The sequence below is a fragment of the Bombus impatiens genome, unplaced genomic scaffold (genome assembly GCF_000188095.3).
Source record: "Bombus impatiens unplaced genomic scaffold, BIMP_2.2 scf_0033, whole genome shotgun sequence".
NCBI classification, from domain to species: Eukaryota; Metazoa; Arthropoda; class Insecta; order Hymenoptera; family Apidae; genus Bombus; species Bombus impatiens.
In genome coordinates, this window is record NT_176452.1 from 1,562,192 (window position 1) to 1,580,060 (window position 17,869).

The 17,869-nt window shown below is 31.6% G+C and overlaps 2 protein-coding genes and 1 long non-coding RNA gene across 13 annotated transcripts; 1 reads left to right on the top strand and 2 right to left on the bottom strand.

Annotated features, from left to right (window-relative positions):
• Positions 1 to 758: 758 nt before the first annotated feature.
• Positions 759 to 15,098, top strand: LOC100742409 (zinc finger protein 271). 11 transcript variants are annotated; one of them, XM_024368928.2, is made up of 12 exons: positions 759 to 898; positions 1,653 to 1,758; positions 2,559 to 2,954; positions 4,186 to 4,697; positions 4,777 to 4,918; positions 5,010 to 5,342; positions 5,417 to 5,661; positions 5,894 to 6,159; positions 8,688 to 8,909; positions 10,606 to 10,689; positions 10,774 to 10,991; positions 11,509 to 15,098. In XM_024368928.2, the coding sequence occupies exons 2-12, from the start codon at positions 1,708 to 1,710 to the stop codon at positions 11,980 to 11,982; spliced, it is 2,943 nt and encodes a 980-aa protein (XP_024224696.1). In that variant the 5' UTR covers positions 759 to 898; positions 1,653 to 1,707; the 3' UTR covers positions 11,983 to 15,098. The 11 variants fall into 11 exon arrangements, with proteins under 11 accessions (XP_024224696.1, XP_012242713.1, XP_012242692.1 ...); XM_012387290.3 differs by having other exon boundaries at positions 2,559 to 2,666; positions 2,748 to 2,954; positions 10,606 to 10,991; XM_012387269.3 differs by having other exon boundaries at positions 10,606 to 10,991.
• LOC117151888 lies at positions 8,805 to 9,296 on the bottom strand. The gene is made up of 2 exons (XR_004462046.1): positions 9,036 to 9,296; positions 8,805 to 8,964 (listed from the first exon to the last, which is right to left on the bottom strand). It is a non-coding gene; the product is annotated as an uncharacterized LOC117151888 (long non-coding RNA).
• Positions 15,009 to 17,465, bottom strand: LOC100742651 (gamma-glutamyl hydrolase). The gene is made up of 8 exons (XM_033321822.1): positions 17,247 to 17,465; positions 16,579 to 16,681; positions 16,442 to 16,492; positions 16,294 to 16,371; positions 16,031 to 16,185; positions 15,852 to 15,958; positions 15,553 to 15,781; positions 15,009 to 15,477 (listed from the first exon to the last, which is right to left on the bottom strand). Exons 1-8 carry the CDS (start codon positions 17,365 to 17,367, stop codon positions 15,335 to 15,337), a joined length of 987 nt encoding a protein of 328 aa, XP_033177713.1. The 5' UTR covers positions 17,368 to 17,465; the 3' UTR covers positions 15,009 to 15,334.
• Between the last annotated feature and the right edge of the window lie 404 nt (positions 17,466 to 17,869).

Below are 17,869 nucleotides of genomic sequence, written 5' to 3' on the forward strand. Positions count from 1 at the left end.
TATATTTTTAATTAATTTTCATTTTCAAAGGAACTATTTTTCTACAATTATAACATTACAATAAAATGTTGCTGTGTTTAAAATATTATCATTTTTACAATTCTTTCTGTGCGGTAAAGTTATATAATTTATACAAATTCAATTGTTTGTATCAATTGTTTTTTACAGAAATTAATCTCCTTTTATTGTTAATTGACTTCTAAGAAAACGTAATATTTCGATCAGAAATTTAGATAAATAAAAATTATTAAATAAAATTATTCACACATTTTAGATTTTGATGTTTCTAATTTGGCGGGTTGTAACACAGGAAGTAATAAAACGGCGCGCGCACCCGGATGCTGCGCGCGCATACTGAATGAATTAACAAAGAGCACTTGACAAATTTCATTTTGCCATATTAACAATTAGGCGGTTTATTTCCAGAAAATTTCGTTGGAAATTTGTTTTTCGTTATGGCAAGTTTATTTATCGGGTGATTTTTTCATAGAAATCGATGAAAAACTAATCGACTAAATGATGCACCAAACGCGTAAGTTCCTGCGGGGTGGGCGAGGGACGCCATGACAGTCGTCGTATTTTCTGTTAACCGCGAGCACGTATGCCCTTGCCAGCGTTTTCGTGAAATTGTTGCACAGGTTGCTGTCTATCTGGATCAAAATTGGCAAGCTCGTTTCCTGAATTTCGCAGACTTCCCTTGGAATATATTGTGGAGGTGGAGGGCGAGGGCGCGTGGCCATTATCAGGGATTTGCTTGTGGGTACCCGTGGCGAGGTGAGACGTCGAGAGGCGGCGAAAGGCGTCCCCCCCTGCGTCGGGACGCGCGTCTCCCTGCATACGAGACGGCCTAGGGCCGACCAAGCGAGATGCCAGAACCGCCGACGGCACCGTACACCACGTGAGTCCACCCTCCGAGCACTCTTGATTATCGCTTCGGCCCTCTTCGACGGTTTCTAGAAATCCCCTTGCCCCCGTATCCCGAGGAACCTCCATCTTGTAGCCTCTTGTCCTCGTTCTACGAGTCACGATAATTGACGCGTCATATGCCTGAGACACCAGAAGATGGTGCCCGTGAACCCTCCGTTAACTGCGAGGGGATCTGCGGCGAGTCCTGACAAATGTGGAAATATATCTGCGTACTCATTCGAGCCGTTTGTACTTACGCCTAACATTATACCATTTCACTCTATCAGCCTTTGTCGCCTTCAAAAGATGGTATTGGATGACTCACCCTTTCCCGCTCACTCAACAAAGAACTCTTAAATATCTGTGAGGTTAAATTAACTACTTTTCTTCTTTTTGTAACGTGTCGATACTTTTTTCACGATATTAACCTATCCATAGGAGCATTATATAATAATAAGTATCCGCCCAATGCTGTCTCGAGTTCATTGTATTTAGAAAGAGTTATTTCTCTTATTGATATTAAACCAATTGATTTCGAGGTTAAATCACAAGGTTTATTTTACTAGTCAGTTCCAATGGTGCAAAGGGCAATATAGATACTTTACTAATTATATATCATATCGTTTTCATAATAATACTGATTTCATTAATTTTATTCATTTTACAAGTAATGAATATATCTTATCAGATTTTGTAGAATATTAGGAATTTAGGCAAGAAATAATTTTAACTAAATTATTTTGCAGGATGAGAAATGAAATATATCAAAAACGTTTAATTAGTATCCTTCAGTGAATAAAGATGAACAGTGAGCAGCATGCATTGCCAGCGACTACGCAGGCACAGCAAGAGGTAAGACCATTTTCAACTGATATGGGCTATTTACCAAACCACAAATGCGCAACTGATATATTAAATATTACATTTTGAAAATATTGTGTAATAAATTGAGAAATCCCTGTTCATTGAAATATGTATATGTATTCCCTTTATAAATTCTTCAACAAATACTCACTACTATTTCAATGCATTAATTTTTTTTAGAACTCTGTTATACCTGCTTATTCTTTTGTGCAGTTTTACATAAAATTTATGTTTGGCAGTAGGAAATAAAATTTTTTGTGTATGATGAAATTTTGTATAAAACTTTATACTTCTCCTTTTTTTAAGTTTTGCTGCTTGTAGTAAATTTAAATAAAGTAGCTTTTGCTTGAATATTTTGTATTTATCAGCTTGTTCTTTTTGCAATATAGGTATTTATAAAGCATATTCTGTATGTTAAAAGAAATAAATTTTCCCAAATATGTGTATATAGTGTATAGTATTTATAATTTTCATTATAGTGTAATTCACATTACACTGTAATATTGGATATAAATGTATAAGCTTTTGACTGTAAGGTATATATTTTGTATAATTTTAGATTTAGGTATAGCTATATTTTAATTTTTGCTCAAATATGGATTTGGTATATACATATCAATAAAATCCTGGCGATGATTGCACGAATGTATTACAAATTAATTTATAGCTTTTGTAATGCTAGAAAAAGGAATTTGAACACTAGCGCATTTGTTGATTGGATTTGAGCCTGATGCATGCTGCTGCATGCTCTATCAATGTTGTACAAATGTTTGAATGTATATCGGTAGGATGTAAACGCGGGTCAAAGTGGTCGTCCTTCATACCCAGGTGGTTTGGCTACAACAACCAGTCTTGGCAATGTAGGGAGTACCCCGCATTCATCCGCGGACCTGCGTGTAGGTACAGCCGTAGCGTTAGCCTCCTCGGTAGCTAAATATTGGGTCCTCACCAATCTCTTTCCTGGACCGCTACCTCAGGTCTCAGTCTATCATCATTCCCACCACAACTCCTCACATAGGAGTAGTGGAGGTGGAGAGGCATCTTCCAAAGAGCCAGCCTCTTCATTGAACCAAGAAATGGCGTTGACTTCCAGTTCACATCATCAGTCAACACCTACACACCATCATCACCAACCTTCAGTTAGCAGTAGCAGTCATCATAGTTCTTTACAACCAAATTCACAGGTTTGTTTACTTAGAGGTATGCAATGACTAGTTATTGAGTGTAGCTTAAAAATGACCCAGGTTTAGTATCTGCGTTTGCAGGAATTGTGGTAATATACTGTATTGTATGTAATCTCATATAAGTGTGAGTAGATAACAAAGTTATGTCTTGTAATACATACACATGGAATGCTTGCAGTTTCACATTTATAATTTGAAGTATTGCTTCTATCACAGTTTTTTTGTTCCCATTTTTTTGTTTATTATGTGTAATTGTATGTTAATTGTAATTATATATGTATAATATTTATATATATAGTGTATGTCATTTATCTGAAAACTTGCATGTGTCTCAAAAACTATGGATGATACGGACAAATTTTTGAAACGTACTATGTAAAGGAAGATATGTCATACCAATATTTATTTTATCTTACACTAATTTCGAAAAGATCTATAAATGTCACATTTATATTTTTAGATGGATATTATATTTTTTTATCTTATATTCTTATAACCAACAACGATAAGTTCTTGAAATACTACTTACTCATATGTTTCGCATAAACCACTATCAAGATATTAATTCTTAAGAAGGATGGAAAGTTGTAGCCTTTTCAATGGTAAACAAGTAGAAAGAAAATTACACACACACACAATTGGCTCTTTTTAGAGCCACCATGATGTACAAAGTCCGACCGAGCAACCTCCCCGTGGTGTACATTGGATAACGCCAATGCCGGCGGCATATCAAATTTGAAATTTAATATCCCGATATTAAGTTATTTATGCGAAAAGTATAAGTAAACAGTGTTTTGAAAATTTTTCTATAGTGGCTACAACAATATGGAATAAAAAATAAAAAAGATGTTGTTACAATTTAAGACAGTTAAATTATAAACATGACCTTTATAAGGTTTCTCTAAGGTTATTACACGATAAAATAAATATCAGTATGATATGTCTCCTTTAGCTTCGTACAATATCTGTTCCAAACATTTTTCTGTATCATCTATAGTTTTTCAGATATTTAGACATTTCCAGATAAATGGAATACACTGTATATAAATAACTGATACTGTGTTTTTAATTGTTATTTTTTTTTTCTAGTTTGCAATATGCTAAAAAAACAAAGAGCATAAAATATGTTATTATTAATTTGATGATACTTTCAATTATCTAATTGTTAGAACTATAATTTAGTTATGCTGAAAAAGAATGTAGTAATATTTTTTCTTTATATTTTATTTAGCAGATACCAGTTTCTCTACCAGGCCTTAATTTAGACGGGGCACATATACCTGCCAGCGTCAGTCATTTACAAGCAGCACATGCACAAATGCAACAAATGCAGGCAGCACAACAACAACAGCTGCATCAGCAGCAACAGCAACAGCCCCAACAACAACAACAGCAGCAGCAGCAACAATCTCACCATCAGATGCAAAGTCATCAGAACGCTCAGAACAGTGGACCAACTGCACATAATCAAAACGCACAGAGAGATGATAACAAGGTGAAAGATGAAAGTGGAAGTTGCACAACTGAACGTTGCAGTGACAATCAAGTTCACTGTCAAGTTCAATGTGACCTCCAATTACAAACATCTCAAGATTTACAACAAAGTCTTATGCAACAGCAGCAACAACAGCAGCAACAAATTGGTGTAAACATAAGCGGAAATTCATCGAGTGAAGGCGGAAGTCAAAATAATACAGAAAAGCCTGAAAAAGAGAAAGAATTGCGTCAACTAAATATGACGCAGTACGTTCACACAGTTTATATATCTATTACGTTCGATAATTTTTGTACTTCGACAAACGGTATTATAACTTTTGTATAGATTCCAAGTGCCAGATTTAAAACCAGGAGGTCATATGATGGATGTAAGAACAGCTGATGGATCAGTCGTGAAGATTAGCGCTGGGAACGAACAAGATTTAGCAAAAACACTTGGTGTTGAAATGGTGCAAAATATGTACAAGGTGAGAGTTAATGTGGCACATTATAATAGATAATATATATAAAACAATAGTTTTTAACGTATAATTATAAAATTTGTATTACATTCTGCAGGTAAATGTCGAAGACATTAATCAGCTTTTAGCATATCATGAAGTATTTGGAAAACTACAAAGTGAAATAGCAGCTGGTACAACTTTAGTTGGAAGTACAGTTCCTACTCAAACAGTTACCACTATACAAAATGGAACTCCAATTGTACAACAAGTTCAATTAAATAAGTTTGATATTAAATCAAGCGATGGCGAAGCTACACCAGGACCAAGCGCTTCGCCTGTGTCGGTTGGAAGTCATGCATGTGAAATATGTGGAAAAATTTTTCAGTTTCGCTATCAGCTTATCGTTCATCGTAGATATCATACGGAAAGGAAACCTTTTACTTGTCAGGTATATAACACGTGTTTTCATATTTTATCTTATATTTAATTTTTATTAAATATATATGAATTTCTTGTTTGTAGGTGTGTGGCAAGGCCTTCTTAAATGCAAACGATTTGACACGGCATGGGAAGTGTCACCTAGGTGGATCCATGTTTACTTGTACAGTTTGTTTTCATGTATTTGCAAATGCGCCCTCTTTGGAACGTCATATGAAGCGACACGCTACCGATAAACCGTATAATTGTACCGTATGTGGAAAAAGCTTTGCAAGAAAAGAACATTTGGATAATCATACGCGTTGTCATACTGGGGAAACACCTTATAGGTAAATTCACTTATGCTATTTCACTAAAATTTCAAAAATTGATAAAGATTACTGTAGAAGATATATTAACATTTCTAATTTTTAATTAATGAGTAATTGTATTTTGTTTTTAGGATTTTAATAATATTAGTATTATTTTTATAATTATTGTCTCAAATGTATATAAAATTTTAAAATATTTATGTTTAAGTAAAATCACGATTAAAAGTAATACTATTATCTTATATTTTAGATGCCAGTACTGTTCAAAGACGTTTACTAGGAAGGAACATATGGTAAATCATGTTCGCAAACATACGGGTGAAACACCTCATCGATGTGATATTTGTAAAAAGAGCTTTACCCGCAAAGAACATTTTATGAACCATGTTATGTGGCACACGGGAGAAACTCCTCATCATTGTCAAGCTTGTGGCAAGAAATATACACGTAAAGAACATCTCGCAAATCATATGCGTTCACATACCAATGATACACCGTTTCGCTGTGAAATATGCGGTAAGTACTCTATTTTTCCAATAATTCCTGTGATGTAAAGTATTACACACATAAAGTATACGAGTACTCGTTATATAAAATCACTAAGATAACATCTAAAGTGAGCCATTTTTTCCATTTCAAGATCACTTTCTTTAACTCTCACTAATTTAAACTTAATGTATCTGTTATGCTAATAATGATAATAAATAACGAATAATAAATAGATATTTGATTATAGAAGTTTAATATTTTTTTAATTAGTCACTAAAGAGAGTAATCTATACAGATAAAATAATAATGTTTAATTATTTAGTATTATTTTTATGTGATGTATGTAATTGAAATATAATATAAATGGGACGATTCCAGAATATTTAAAAAGTTAATATATTAATGATAAAAGATCACATATGTTGTAGTTGGAATAGAAGTAATGCTTGTACTACAAAAAACATTTTATGTAACACGTTATAATTGATTGAGTTTACACAGTATTTGAGATATTTTGAAGGTAAGTTATATTTTAACTGTCATACATTGATTGACAATAAAATATTTTACATCTGACATATATTTCTTATGGTTCTTATTTAGTATTAGTTATTTTTAAAATTAATTATATATTTTTAATTAGAATTAGGAAAAATACGAAACTTACACACTACACAAATAGTTTTCAGAACTTGTATCTATCCTTCTTAATATTAGCATTAATTTAATTATTCATTTAACCATTCATTTATATATTTCTTATTCAGAAAGAATTATACAATATTTTTTATGAAAAATTATTTAACGCCTTTCATTTTAATACAATATTTTAAATTACTTTCACATATTTATATATTTAGAAAAAGATATAAAGCAACATTAGATTTCATATAATGTAGCACTTTCTTAAAAATATATTTTATTCGGCGTTTTCAAAATTGAGTAAATTAATAATATTATTTCAATTTAAAAAGTTTAGTATGAATGTTTTTTATAAATATATTAAATACAATAACAAAATATTTGAAGATTAGAAGATATGTAAATAAAATTCGTGAGAATTGATCGCGCATTGTGTTTAGCTATCTCCTGTCACAGGTTGCGCGCATTCCTTTGCAGAAATGTCTTTCTAACCTTCGAATTATCAGTGAGTTCGACCATCGTATATTATTTTTTTTTTTGTAGCATTGCTATCAGTGATGGGTCACTTACCGTCGTTTCATGCATCTACACTTTACCACATTCTTCAATGTCACGACTTATTTCGTAAATCTAAGCGGTTCATATATATATTGCGAGCACGTTTCTCTGTCAATGGGTCGCAACAATATTTATTCAAAATATTCGAGTATAATGCGTTTATCTATTTAATTTCAATTTTATTTATTTTAATTTTATTCATATTAATTTAATCCAATTGATTTATTTTAATAATTATTTTAATAATTATTTTAATAAATAGTAACTTAAACAAAATTAATTTCTATTTTTAAAGTATATACAAATCCAAATATTAAGATGTGGCTTTTAAAAATTTCAAGTTCATGCCTATTATTTACTTTATTTACACGTATATTTTGCTTTTTTAATACATTTTTATAAATTAGGCCAGAATGTTACTGTCCATAATTACGTTTTGCATTTAAATTATAATGATTTGGATATCATTTAAATTTAAATTAATCATTTTTATTTAAAAAGTAGAATAAAAATTTTGATATGTGGGAATAGTAATTTTGCAGTGCCCCACGTGTATTTAACTATTTTGTAGAATAATATTAATTATGAATAAGGGCATGAAATTTAATGCTAAATCTATATCTTACAAGGACGATATTTTTTTATTTGATTACAAAAATTCCATTTACACGACTGCTACGTAGGTATTCACAGATATTGTGGGTATTACCTCTACAGTTCGTGTTACTTCGATATTTATACCCATATTCCCATACCTGTACATATACAATATTCATACCAATATTGACACGAATATATTTTGTTACCAAAAAATTTAAATACTTCTCTTCGTATCAAAACAAGAAATTTAGTTTAGCAAATTGTATTTTGGAAGAAACTGCATTGAAATTTGTTATTGGTATTGTGCAACGCCTGGTTTATTCCGCAAATTGATAAGATTAGTACGCGTGTATTGAAATGCATAAGAAATAAGTATCTCTAATGGGAAATTTTTGAAAATATGATAGTAATACAGTTTATCATTATCTCTTTGATGATAGATGTCTCACAAATTAATTTTTACTTTGCGCTTTAAGCAATAATCTCTCATGTATGAAATATATGAAAAAATTATGCTGTTACTTTGGTTCTTTACCATGAGAAATCAAATAAAATAAATTATCCAAAACATTTTGATGGTCCAAATCAGCATCTCGTTATAGCCCAATTTAATCATCATCTTGGAATCGTCCCATAATGTGTTATACATGACATGTCAATGGCAGTTTAATTACAGATCCAATTGATACTACAGTATAATCAAAGCATTGGTCTTTTGTTTTTCTTTTTTTGGTTGTTTACCGCTGCGAATACAGGTAAGTCGTTTACAAGAAAGGAGCACTTCACGAACCACATAATGTGGCACACGGGTGAGACGCCGCATCGCTGTGATTTCTGCTCGAAGACATTCACGCGAAAGGAGCATCTCTTGAACCACGTTCGCCAGCACACGGGTGAGTCTCCACACCGATGCGGCTTCTGCTCCAAATCGTTCACCAGAAAGGAACACCTTGTTAACCACATCCGCCAACACACAGGTGAGAGCGGTTGGCAGATATCCACTTCACAAACAACCAATTGTGATATTTGTCTCTAAGAGTAGTAGTTTTATATGTGAATAGAGAAATCATATTTAGTTAAGAAATATGAATCTAGGTACTTACTATATCACTGAGTCACCACATTCATGTAACGTATTATGTAACACGCATTACATACACCAAGAAATCGTTCACATCTTTGTCAAAATCTCAATCGATCCATTGTTTCATCATTCACATAAAAGATGATCATTTAAGTGCATATTGTTTCCAAACACGCGTACACGCACATCATTCGGTTTTGCTTCTACCCAATGTTTAACTATGATTTGCATACTTGCATGTGGAAAAAGATAAATGTATAGGTGTACATATCTTCACTTCTTTTTTAATTTTGTTTTTATTTCTTTTTCTTTTTGTTGCCTTTTGTTCAGCCTTTTTTTTACTCTTTCTTTGATTAATAGTATACTGTTTATGGTGATATACCGATAGATAATGCGTTCGCCATTCGTGCATAACAGTTTACATTATGTCCAACTAGCAATTAGTTTAACTGATCACAATTACCCCATTTCATCATCAGATCCTATAGAGACATTTACTGTTCTGCCTAATACACCGCTCTCATATATGCTTCTTATTAACTATTTCAGAGCCTTCTCGCTAAATGAAACGTTCTCATAATGCCTCTGCATTGTAGAAACGTTTTCTTATTCGACTTATTATCGCTCCCTTTTTTTGTTCGAGATATGTACATAATTCCATTCTCATTTTCATTTCATTTCATTTCATAGCAAAATTTGTTAATGAGATTTCGTTTAATGTAGAGAAGATTCATAGTTACAGAATAGTGATTTTTACTTTTCTTTCCTTTTCTTTCTGTTGTTTCTTTTGATGGTAATGATATATATATATAGAGAGAGAAGTTTAATGTAGAGAAGATTCATAGTTACAGAATAGTGATTTTTACTTTTCTTTCCTTTTCTTTCTGTTGTTTCTTTTGATGGTAATGATATATATATATAGAGAGAGAAGTTTAATGTAGAGAAGATTCATAGTTACAGAATAGTGATTTTTACTTTTCTTTCCTTTTCTTTCTGTTGTTTCTTTTGATGGTAATGATATATATATATAGAGAGAGAAGTTTAATGTAGTTTCATTGAATATTTATCATTGTTCGAATCTGATTTTTCATCGATGTAACGTAAGGAAATGGCAAAATCAAAAATTGATTTCATAGATGTAAGAATGACTAGCATTGATAATATAGATATTATCAAAACGTAATGCGCAAACTGAGTGAAGCTCTCACAATCATTTAAATCTCGGTATGAAAATAGTACATCCAGTAAATCAGTAATTTATATACAGTGTCCGTCCTAAATTTCTTCCTCTGAATGATATCAACATATTCTACGAATTAAATATAAGAAAAAAAATACGATATTAAAATACAGATAAATATTTTATTAAGAAGTTATAAAAAGATACAGAATAACAACAAAATAAACGCGAAAGATTTAAGACTTGATCATCGTGGTATGTAAAATAGCAATATGTACTTTTAAAGTGTATCCCCGTACGTTGCATCAAAGAAAATCTGTCAAAACTATAGTCAAATCGTGTAATGACGATTTAATGATGATTGATTGGGGAAATAAAAGTCGCGATATCGTTGGTTAATGTTGCGCAGGAGAGACGCCCTTCCGCTGTCAGTACTGTCCAAAAGCATTTACGCGGAAGGATCATCTGGTGAACCATGTCAGGCAACACACGGGTGAGTCACCGCACAAGTGCCAGTATTGCACCAAATCCTTCACGAGGAAGGAACATTTGACAAATCACGTGCGTCAACACACAGGCGAATCGCCACACCGATGCCACTTCTGCTCCAAGTCATTTACTCGTAAGGAGCATTTGACGAATCATGTGCGAATCCACACTGGTGAATCACCTCATAGGTGTGAATTCTGTCAGAGAACGTTCACCAGGAAAGAACATCTAAATAATCATCTCCGTCAGCATACCGGAGATTCATCGCACTGCTGCAACGTGTGCTCGAAACCATTTACAAGAAAGGTAGATTCAAGTTATGAATATATTTATTTCAGATGAAAGACATATAATAGAATGATAGAATGGATTTTTTGTATGATTGTTAAGCTGCTCCTCATTGAAGCAACAATGATAAACTTTTATTGTCTATTTTATCTACGTCGAAACATATAATCATAAAAAAATTTGGATTTTGTTTCGGTTTCGAATTGACACCTGTTCTTAACAGATGCGTTGTAAAACAGTTGACAAACTGTACACACTGAAAGGGTATTTGTCATGATGTCTCTTACTTTTGTTTGATCTTTGCTGCTTTGGACGAAAATAGCTAATGAATAGCTCTTTTTGTTACTATAATTCGTCAGAAACATGAAGAAACGGTTGAGCAATAATCAACAACTTCTTCAAAAGGCATCGACTAAAAATGCCTTCGTTGTTGTTAGTAAGGACACAGCTTAACAATTGATTTTTTGATTGAGTTTTTTAATTACCAATAATATAAAAAAATTCTAATAAAAATATCCTCAATTTTCTGTTACAGGAACATCTCGTAAATCATATGCGATGTCATACTGGTGAACGTCCATTTGTATGCACAGAATGTGGCAAAAGCTTCCCTTTAAAGGGGAATCTACTTTTCCACATGCGTTCGCACAATAAAGGCAGCAACGCCGAGAGACCGTATCGTTGTGATCTTTGTCCAAAAGACTTTATGTGCAAAGGACATTTAGTGTCTCATAGACGATCACATTCGGACGAGCGACCACATAGCTGTCCAGATTGCGGGAAAACTTTCGTTGAAAAGGGCAATATGCTGAGACACTTGAGAAAACACGCAGCGGAAGGTCCGCCAACACAAGTTAGCACGCCCTCTGCAATTCCTCAATCCGGTGTTCTGCCCATTCCGGCAGCAGCAGTTCTGGTCGGCCATCCTTTGGCACCCCCTGCACCACCCGTAGTCCCACAACATACCGTAGTTGTGCCTACTCCTCCGGGTGTACTGACCTCCTACTAAACCAAATGAAGAGAGCAAACATGTGAAGGAAAAATAGAAAAGCATTTTTCATAAGGAGAAGAAAAAGTGAGTGTATACACGATGAATGTTGTGTTTGTTGACCAATGAAAGTGCACCGTTAAGTTGTTTTCCTTCTTTTTTCTTGTTCGTCTGCTCTTTTCTCGGAAGAGGAAGAAGAAAAAGACTGTTGAAACTTGCAGTTTCTACAGGCACAGAAGTGGGTTAATCGATAAAGTGTTGTTATGGAAAGATCGTTGTGAATTGTCGTGATTGCAGCGCCCTATTGTTCACGTTTCGAACCTGTCCTCGTCGTAATGCTCTCTGTAGCTACGTATAGAAAAAACGAGAAGGGTTTATAATATGAACTTCGTCAGTTTTGAACAATTAATCGTGCTGCTATGATCGATAGCAGTGTATTATCCAAAGTTTGAATTACTTTGTTTCTGTCTATTTTCTTCTACTTTTCTTTTTCTTCTCTTCTTTTTATATGATAACTTTTAATAGATCGTTTATCAAGGGGAAAAATATTTGATATGCGTTATGGAGTTAAAAATATAAAATCGATAATAATCGCGAACCCTGCGATTCGATGATGGGCACACATAACTTCGCTATTAATTCGATTACGATTAGAAAGTAATTGCGGTAACGATATGACGCTGTATTAGTTTTATGCAATAATTTCGTACAAAAAAAAAAGAGTAACGAAATTAATGTATTTGCTAATTAAAAAGAACAAAATTTAGCGTGATATAATGTAATGTATGTACGACATACCTCTGAAATAATGATGTAATCATAATTTAAAAAATTTATCAAGTAGTTTGCTTGAAGTACAAAATGTATTTGTAATTTGAATTATATTCGGTTTTTATCATTTTTGTCACAATTTTATCAAATTGCTCTGTTTGAGCTGAAATAAGAAAAAAGAAATAGTTATTCAAAATGATCATAAAATGTAGTAGCAATTATATTTGCGTCCGTCACGTTGATCAGCGCCACAAAATTTTTTACGTTAATTATCGCTATTACTCACACAATAAATGAATTAAGAACGATCGATTTGTTTCACAAAATTATACTTTCTTTTTTTCTATTTCTTTCTTTAGAAAAAAACATAAGTTCGCTTTCTATATATAATTGGCTTAGAGATAAAAAAAAGAATTCTATATAAAATCTAATATCGTAAGAATAAGTATACATTTTATTACTTGCGTAAAAAAATTCTGCATAAACGTGACTGAGAAAGATACTATACATTATAATAATGGATCATTTTCGACTTACTTAGATAATTACGTTTATTTTAATTGGCGTGTAGTTTACTTTAACGAGTTTACTTTACTTGCGAGGAATTATATTTCAAAGAAATATTTAAAAACACGATTTATGTTCTTTAATACGGACCCGAATGTCGAATTAAAAGCGTCGCGTTAGTTGTCCGTTTTAGTTGTAGTCATTGTTTTCTTCTCCTTTTAACTTCTCTTTTTGTTTAATCGTAATTATTATAATGGAGTGCAATATAGTTTTGCCGATTTCTCTTAAGCGTTTATCCGCATCGAAATGAATCGTTACTACACCAGATTTTAAATAATGAAAAAGCTAAGGAAACAAAAAAGATAAAAAGTGAACAGATGATAGCAATTCAACACTTTTTTTTATTTGTAGTATATAGGGACGATACTGAATTATTTTGATTCTTAAAATTAATTTTAAACGATTAACGCTATTTACGTTTCATCTAGTTTGAAAAGGAAAAATATTATTAACTCTAGCGATCTTGTAAGGCCATGTATTTCGTATTTACGATTAAGGGTAAAAGATAAAAGTATCGTAAGCTTGGTTCTGCGGCAACATTGTTTAGTGTTATAAGTTACCTAGATATATATCACATATTTAAAAGAGTATTCAAAATAACAATATGTATGATCAGTTTGTAAAGCGTAAAACGCAGAAAAACAATTCACAATTGCATGTTAACGATTGCTGCAGTATCAGGTTTACCTTAATTATGTATAATATTATAATAATAACAACTATTGAATATAGACACGAGAAAGATGATAAATTTATTAACGCGCGTGCATGCGTCACGTGGAGTGTACGACAATGTTCATCACTCCGTAGAAGTCTAGATTAATATATTACGATAAATATATCTAAGTATATCCAAACAGTTAGATATCTCGTACTATTTAAAGAAAAAAGAAAGAAAAAAAATAATAAGGGGAAAATTAATAAATGCCGCAGGTTCACTTTATGAGTGACACACGAAATGTATGTTACATATGGAGCGTAAAATTCCCACATTATATTCGCGTAGAAGAAGAAAAAGAGATATATAGAGAAATGGAAATAAGAAGGAAACACGCAAAGGTACATCTAGAAAGGAAAGACAAATATATATGTATAATATATATTGCTGATGCTTATATACATTATGTATATATATATTGTACACGACACGAAAATAGAAAAAGGAAGAAAACTATGATGCCGTACCGGAGTCACTTGATACAAATAATATTTCCGACGATATTACGCAATATATTCGTGGCATCGCTCCTTGTAATTTGCTAAAAAATCTAACAAGGAATAAATAGAAATAATGTTTATATGAATTATTATTATTATCTTATTATTATTATATTATTATTATTATTATTATTATTATTATTGATAATATTATACGTTACAAGAATAAAATTACGAGTTGATTCATGCTTTTAAGAGATTTAGTTTCATGCTTGTTTTAAAAAATAGCAAGCAAGTATCAGATCCAACCAATTCCCTTTAAATCGAAGCGACTTTACAAAGATATCAAGTAGAAAACAGTAAAATGCTAGATGCTACTTTACTTCCTCAATAAGAGTCGTAACCAGTCAGTTTTGTGTATAATTTTTAATAAAATTTCTATCTACATGATCTTATCTTTTTGGCAATAACAGTCGTTTAAATGAGAACGCTTCGGTTCGAAGTGAAATACGATGGTGAAGGAAAGAATTCAAAATATGGTTTACTTTAGATAGAAGGAAATATGTATAGAACTTTATTATGCACCATTGTAATATTATGTATCCCAGTTGTGACACAATATACACTGGTGTTATGTTAAATGTGAACACTATGTGTCCTGTTTTACATGTAATGATTTCCCATGCTTTAATTCTATTTTGAATAAAATTTTCAGCATAAATTGAAGATTTAGTGATAATAGAATCGGTCTGCAATAAATTTACATTCATTTTAAAAAATTTAGTATTCCTTTTAATATCTATAGAATATATAACAAAATAATAATTAGTAACAATATACAATAAAATTATCAGACCGAGAACTAACTAAACAAATATCAATATGATGTATTCACTAAATCAAATATGTAAGATTGCATGAATACAGAGTCCCCCAATGCAGTGTAAGTTGGTGAGTAGTTATAAATTAACGTCTGAGCTTCTTCCTCACTGCTTTGAAATATATGATGATTCTTACGCGCTGCACACAAAATAATTTTGGTTGGTATTGATTTCAGATATAAGATATAAAAATCTTCAAAAAAGACAGATGTACCTTCGTTAACGAAAAAATTAGCAAAATATTGTGCAATTTCAATAGCATTTTTTCCATGTGGAATTTTTTCCCCGATTTTCCATTCGTATAAATTTTTCTCTGGATGAAATTGCAAGCCGTAAAAAGGATAAGTGATGTGTTCCAACGAAGAAATGAATTCAAGATTATTTAAATCATGATTCAAAGACAATATTTGAAATTTATCGCTTACACCAGCACGTTGTAAACCCTACAAATCTGTTAATAAGTATCATGGTCTTCAGACATATATTATTGTAAAATAAATGAATATATCTTACCGATTTCGTAACACAATTTAGATGCTGGTTTGATGTCACTTTCTTAGTTCTCAATATGTCTTCAACATTATCTGAAATATCAGAAAACATCCTACCGCTTTTGTAATCTAAAATATACAAAGAAAATTAGATTTTTGTTTTAGGAAACTGGTTAAAAAGGTGACATTTGAATGATGAACCTGGTGTAAATTCCAACTGAAGTGGTAGAGTCTGTGCTCTGCAGCGTGTCCTATGAGGAAAACGTTCAGCAACAACATATGTTAACAACTCAAATCCTAAACATATTCCAAGTATTGGAAAATAATCTCCATTGTCATTCATTCTTTTTGCAATTCTGTAAACGAATTCAAAACAATTAAGAAAATTTTTCATACCATGATTAAGCAAAAGATACTCCTATACCGCTTCGAGTGATAAAACTATTTTTATATAATTCTATTACTTGTAAATCTTATATCCTGCATCTGCATACCCCCCATTGCTGTTAGCGAAAGACGCAGATCCTCCAGGCCATAGAACTCTATAGGAAATGATATAATACATATATTATAATTTATATATTTTTCTATTTTTTCAGTCTTTCATCTTACCCATTTATTTTAGATAAAATATCTTCATAATAACATTCATCCCTTCCAATCCTAAAAAAGAGCATCTTTTTGGTATAATTACATGTATATTACAGTGATAATTCAATCTATTATTTATTATAACGTTACAAACTTACCAAATTGGAACAACTCTGGCACCGGCTCCTTCAATAAATTTTACGTATGATGCAGCAATATAACTTTTGGAATGATCTGGAGACTTCTCTTGTGCTAAAATACCTTTTAAACATAAGATTGAATAAAATATAAGAGAAACAATTTAGTTAACCAACGTGCTGAATAATATATTTTCATATAATCGCAACAAACTAATATTGTTTGAATAAAAAATAAAATTCGCGCTTTGTTTATGTTACTAGACGAATCAGACTAATTTTAAAAACAGAATATTTGCAATTTTTCTTACTAACTCGCGCAAAAGAAAAAATTAGCAAAACGTGTAACGTGAATTTTTCCTATAAATGCCTCATATAACATTCTAACTTTTTATATTCGCTTGTAGATTATATTACAACAGTTTGATTGAAAAATTGAAGTCGCTTTGATTACCATCGAGTATTATCTTTATATATTACACGATCTATGGACCATGTATTACTTGGATATTAATTATTAATTATATATCTCAATCTACGATACAGTTTTTTATGTAATTAAATTTCTATATGCAAACATATTTTTTATATGATTTCTAAAGCATTAAAAAAGAAGGAGAGTTAGCATTATTGATACTTTGACATATACGTGTATATGTATATACATATATGCATAGATCAATACTTACCAATTATAGGACGGTTATTTGGCGTAGAATTTTCACTGTAAAAATTAAACTGCCCTAGAACTGTCGTAGATTGTAAAGTAGTAAGTACAAACGTAATAAACGCTAACAACAATATCAACATTATAAAGTGCAGATATTTCTGAATTTCTGAAAACGCAGAAATGCTCAGTTGATTACTGCGTTTCCTGTTGTAGCTCCACGCTATATAAATAACTCATATACGTACTCCCCCTCATATACGTAATCATAGAATATCTGTGTATATGATAAACATAGTATACATTATAAATTATATAAGATAAGGAATTGTTATTAAATCGTAAAAGTTTACACAATTTACATAATGATATGCCTTTAGTATATAAAATATATGCAGGAAGTTTTTTAGGGTTATCGCTCATTGCGATAAAACACGGGAAAAGCCAATACTCATCAATATCTTTTTCTTCTACATCTCAGTTTGTTAATCAGTTAGTCGACATTTAACCTTGTAATCTCTAAAACTTAGACAGAAAGCATCTCAGAGCGTTTTGTGTAAAGTTGTCATAAAAGCAAAAGTAAATCATATCAAATTTGACAATAATTTTGTACTCCGTACATGGTGTTATTCTGTGATAAATATT

What these genes read in the sequence shown, in the direction of transcription:
- LOC100742651 (XM_033321822.1), bottom strand. Translation starts at nt 17,367, where the DNA reads ATGTTGATATTGTTGTTAGCGTTTATTACGTTTGTACTTACTACTTTA. An exon ending in AAATAACCGTCCTATAATTG is followed by an intron (nt 16,682 to 17,246) that starts GTAAGTATTGAT and finishes TATGTTTAAAAG; the next exon opens with GTATTTTAGCACAAGAGAAG. An exon ending in GCCAGAGTTGTTCCAATTTG is followed by an intron (nt 16,493 to 16,578) that starts GTAAGTTTGTAA and finishes GCTCTTTTTTAG; the next exon opens with GATTGGAAGGGATGAATGTT.
- LOC100742409 (XM_012387269.3), top strand. Translation starts at nt 1,708, where the DNA reads ATGAACAGTGAGCAGCATGCATTGCCAGCGACTACGCAGGCACAGCAA. An exon ending in CGTCAACTAAATATGACGCA is followed by an intron (nt 4,698 to 4,776) that starts GTACGTTCACAC and finishes ACTTTTGTATAG; the next exon opens with ATTCCAAGTGCCAGATTTAA. An exon ending in CGAAACCATTTACAAGAAAG is followed by an intron (nt 10,992 to 11,508) that starts GTAGATTCAAGT and finishes TTTCTGTTACAG; the next exon opens with GAACATCTCGTAAATCATAT.